This window comes from Papaver somniferum, chromosome 8, assembly GCF_003573695.1.
Source record: "Papaver somniferum cultivar HN1 chromosome 8, ASM357369v1, whole genome shotgun sequence".
Lineage (NCBI taxonomy): Eukaryota > Viridiplantae > Streptophyta > Magnoliopsida > Ranunculales > Papaveraceae > Papaver > Papaver somniferum.
This window is the reverse complement of record NC_039365.1, coordinates 9141044-9144706: the sequence shown is the minus strand read 5'-3', so window position 1 is coordinate 9144706 and position 3663 is coordinate 9141044. Positions and strand designations below refer to the sequence as shown.

Sequence of the window (3663 nt, the reverse complement as noted above, 5' to 3'; positions counted from 1 at the left end):
TGTAATAGTAGAGTTGATAGCACCTGAAGAAGGTAAACTGGTTAGATATACTAACATGCTAAAATTGCTTAATTAACGATTGAGCTAAAGCTAATGAGTTCATTGTATCTTTAGAGACAATTTTATGAATATACGTTGTTGCGTTCATCATCTCCACCATTAAGCAAGCTGCATCCTAATCTAAGCAACCAGTATCGACGTCCACTATTATCGACTATACAAAAATATAAAAAAGGAAAATTAATTAACCTTTCAGATTGACATGACTGTAAATTCATTTTCAAGTCCATCTAAAGAATGTTGTTGAATAACCAAAACAGAAGCCGAAAGAGAAAAATCAGAATCAGCAAGAATTTCTCCAATCGGACCCAAATCAGGACACTCTTCCCAACTACTCATCCCAGCAGTTAATATTGAATTAACTCTACCTCCTCTTCCCACAATAAACAAAGCATAATGTTCTTCAAATGATTTCAATGTCGAGACTGTACCTTTCGCATCAATAACGTGCTTTTCGAGGTAGCCTATCTTTCCCTGCGATAGTGATTTTTCATAAAACTCGGTAAAACATTCGTCATCAAGTTTTCTTTCTTCCTCTTCCATTTTTATCACTGAACGTAGTTTTTTCTTATGTTTTTTTGTTGATGATTTTTCTGTACTTGTTTCTTCTAAAAATCTAACAGCAGTTAGATTAATACAAGGATGCTGTGCTATGCGTGATGCATAGTATAAAGCTTCTCTATCATCTTTTCCCCCAATGAAAACAACTGCAACTTCTATACACGCGGTTGGCGCTGATCTTTTCTGACTCTTTCCAAGACCTCTGTCCACTAGTACTCCTACTGAACACGGGGCTTGTCGAAGAACCTGTCATGCACATTAAGATATCCCAACGTAAGTTTAAATAAAACCCTAGAATTTTGCGAGCAACTTAGAACGTGTTGTGCGGGCAACTTAGGACGGGGCAACTTCAGCTAACAAAATGATGGGTAACTTCACCTGACATTTCATGTGTACATTGGCTGTATAACATGTACACCTGCTCGTGCGTCGTATGTGGTCATATAATGTGGCCAGTGGCCTATGCTATAATGACTATAGTAAATAACTGTACTACGTATCTAGCTAGCAAAAGTATCATGTACCTTACGGTTCACATATCTGAACCCATGGTGAACTCCATCCATCTTTCCGTCCGGTCTTTGGTTTCTATGAAATGGCAATATAAGCAACGAGGCCTGCACTGCCTCAGCCAAATTGCATAAATCTTGGTGCATGTTGGCAAACGTCGATATTGCAAGTAATCGTTGCACACTGATCCCTTTACCACTTTCTTCTATGTATGATAAGATGGCATTTGTTATTTGTTCTCTCATGTTCACCACTGATTCATCAGCCATCGCAGTATTCTCTAAACTACGATTTTCCACTTCAGGAGCAAGTATCGTCGAATGACAGTCATTGATTTCAATCATATCTGTAACATAAACTCCAATCCTTGATGATTTATTTCCCCTTGAGACTTCCATTATGTTGATCATAGATGGAACGTTTTGAGGTCCATGGATGCCTAATAGGATACGTAGCTCAGTTGACGGATTTAAGTGTTGGAGGGTCATTTGTCGGTAGGGCGATCTTTTTCTGGCTCCTTCTACCATTAATTTTACAACTAATGGAATCAATGCAATGGTGACCATGGCCAACAATACCATCATAATGTAGGTTCCAGTTGTCACGAGATCTTCCTACTTGAAGTGTAGGATTATAAAAAAAGTCAGTTAATATGGTCCAAAAACATAATCAGAATAGAATTGTTTAGTTAGGAGTTAGGACTTACCCCCAGAGCATAAGCAGCGACGTAGATGTGAAAATGCCCTTTAACATTTAGAAAGAATCCAATCGCAACTGCGACATGCCAAGGAAACCCCAAAAGCATAGCAGCAAGAAGAGCTCCTAACACCTTCCCTATTGTAACGATTGCGAACAAAAATAGTAACTTGACCCATACGAATGACTCATCAGGTTTCACTTCACCAAAATTAGCCAATGCACCAACCCAAATAAAAAATAATGGAAACATAATTAAGTTCATAATTTGATTGATTTTAGTGATCATCATCTTCGATAATCTTCCTTTTCTAGGAAATGCTAATCCGATCAAGAATGAAGCCATGGTAGGACTATAACCAACCATTGTAGGTCCAGCATTACATAATATCATCATGGTAGCAACGAATAGAACAAGATCCGATCCTCTCATGGGTTTCCCAATTGGGTTTCTTGCATTTACCCAATTTACAAAAATGGGTAATACAGTCGACAGAAATACTATAATAAGAACCAATACAACAACTACATGCACTCCCTCTTTAAGTTTCATTTGACCGCTTTGCTTCGATTTATAAGGATGAAAAACCAAAGACAACGAAATTAGAAGCATTGTTACCATATCTGTATGAAGTCCTGCACCGATAACTAATCGTCCAATATCTGATCTGCTAATTCTTAAATCCGTAACCAAGCGGGTTAAGACGGGTGAAGAAGTACCAGTTAGAGTTACAGAAATAGAGAAAATAAATCCAATAGTGTTTCCATCTTTTGCTAATTTTATAAGAGGTGTTATTGCACTTGTAATTAAAAATGTTGAGATGATTCCAGTGTAAGCTACGATTTCTTCGCGATTAGGTTTCTTTGTCAACACTGTTAGATCCATTTCTAACCCTAAAACTAGCAAGTAACAACTCATACCCATTTCGGCCAATGAACTAACCAATTGTGGAATTACCATCTGCAGTAATTCAGACATGAAGCTAAGGTTTCCTAGCATTAGTCCCACCTGCATTAATAACACGGTGATCTTCGATTAATTCAAGTAGCAGCATTATGTTCTTCATCTAAGCTAGGCAAATGCACAAACACATGGTAAAATGGATGATTACTTAGAGATATCACACAAAAAATTAAGTTAATTTCCTGGATGTTCCACTTATCAATTATCATGCAAGTAATCTCATAGCAAATAGAAAGAAGATTGATACGTACACTTAGTTCTAGGATGAGACGAGGTTGTTGGAATCGTAATAACATCATATTAAGAAATTTGGTCATCAAAGAGACGGCCAAACAAATGGAGAAAGTTGAAATTACAAATGAACTCGATGTTGCATATTTACAAACACCTGCTTTTGTTGTTGAGTTTTTCAAGTTTTGCCATGGTGCTCTTGGATTTGAAGGAGGTGGCACCAGTGACGATAGATTACTATTATATCTCGCTTCGTTCATCATCATCTCTTCTTCAAAAGGGTTGTATTCTTGAACAGCCTTAATTCATACTATTAATTAAGGTTATGATCATCTTTTACTTTTGATCTTCTGTTTCATTCATTTTGCATGCTTATTAGTTTGACTTCTTTCAATAAAACAGAGAAAACATGTTTTACAAGATTAGTATGTGGTGGAAAAACAGAACGAACAAAGTAAATGGCGAAGAGTGTTTAACGTTCTATTTTAACGGGAAATTTTGAATTGGTTTTAGAGTGATGATAGGGGGATCTCCTGCCTCCGATCCATAGTGGTCATTTAGGAAAGACCACTTTGACTTTGTTCGTGCATGCATGAACCTATACAAAAATATTCCGAAGATTCAAACTTAGGTTGCATACT

The 3663-nt window shown here is 37.0% G+C and overlaps 1 protein-coding gene across 1 annotated transcript; it reads right to left on the bottom strand.

Moving 5' to 3' along the window:
- LOC113306565 (cation/H(+) antiporter 28-like) lies at positions 1 to 3388 on the bottom strand. The gene is made up of 4 exons (XM_026555492.1): positions 3043 to 3388; positions 1838 to 2836; positions 1146 to 1745; positions 1 to 867 (listed from the first exon to the last, which is right to left on the bottom strand). The coding sequence occupies exons 1-4, from the start codon at positions 3286 to 3288 to the stop codon at positions 253 to 255; spliced, it is 2460 nt and encodes an 819-aa protein (XP_026411277.1). The 5' UTR covers positions 3289 to 3388; the 3' UTR covers positions 1 to 252.
- Between the last annotated feature and the right edge of the window lie 275 nt (positions 3389 to 3663).

Coding starts and splice junctions, on each gene's coding strand:
- LOC113306565 (XM_026555492.1), bottom strand. CDS start 3,288: ATGATGATGAACGAAGCGAGATATAATAGTAATCTATCGTCACTGGTG. Junction 2,837..3,042: donor GTCTCATCCTAGAACTAAGT/GTACGTATCAAT, acceptor TTATTAATGCAG/GTGGGACTAATGCTAGGAAA. Junction 868..1,145: donor TCAGATATGTGAACCGTAAG/GTACATGATACT, acceptor TGTGCATGACAG/GTTCTTCGACAAGCCCCGTG.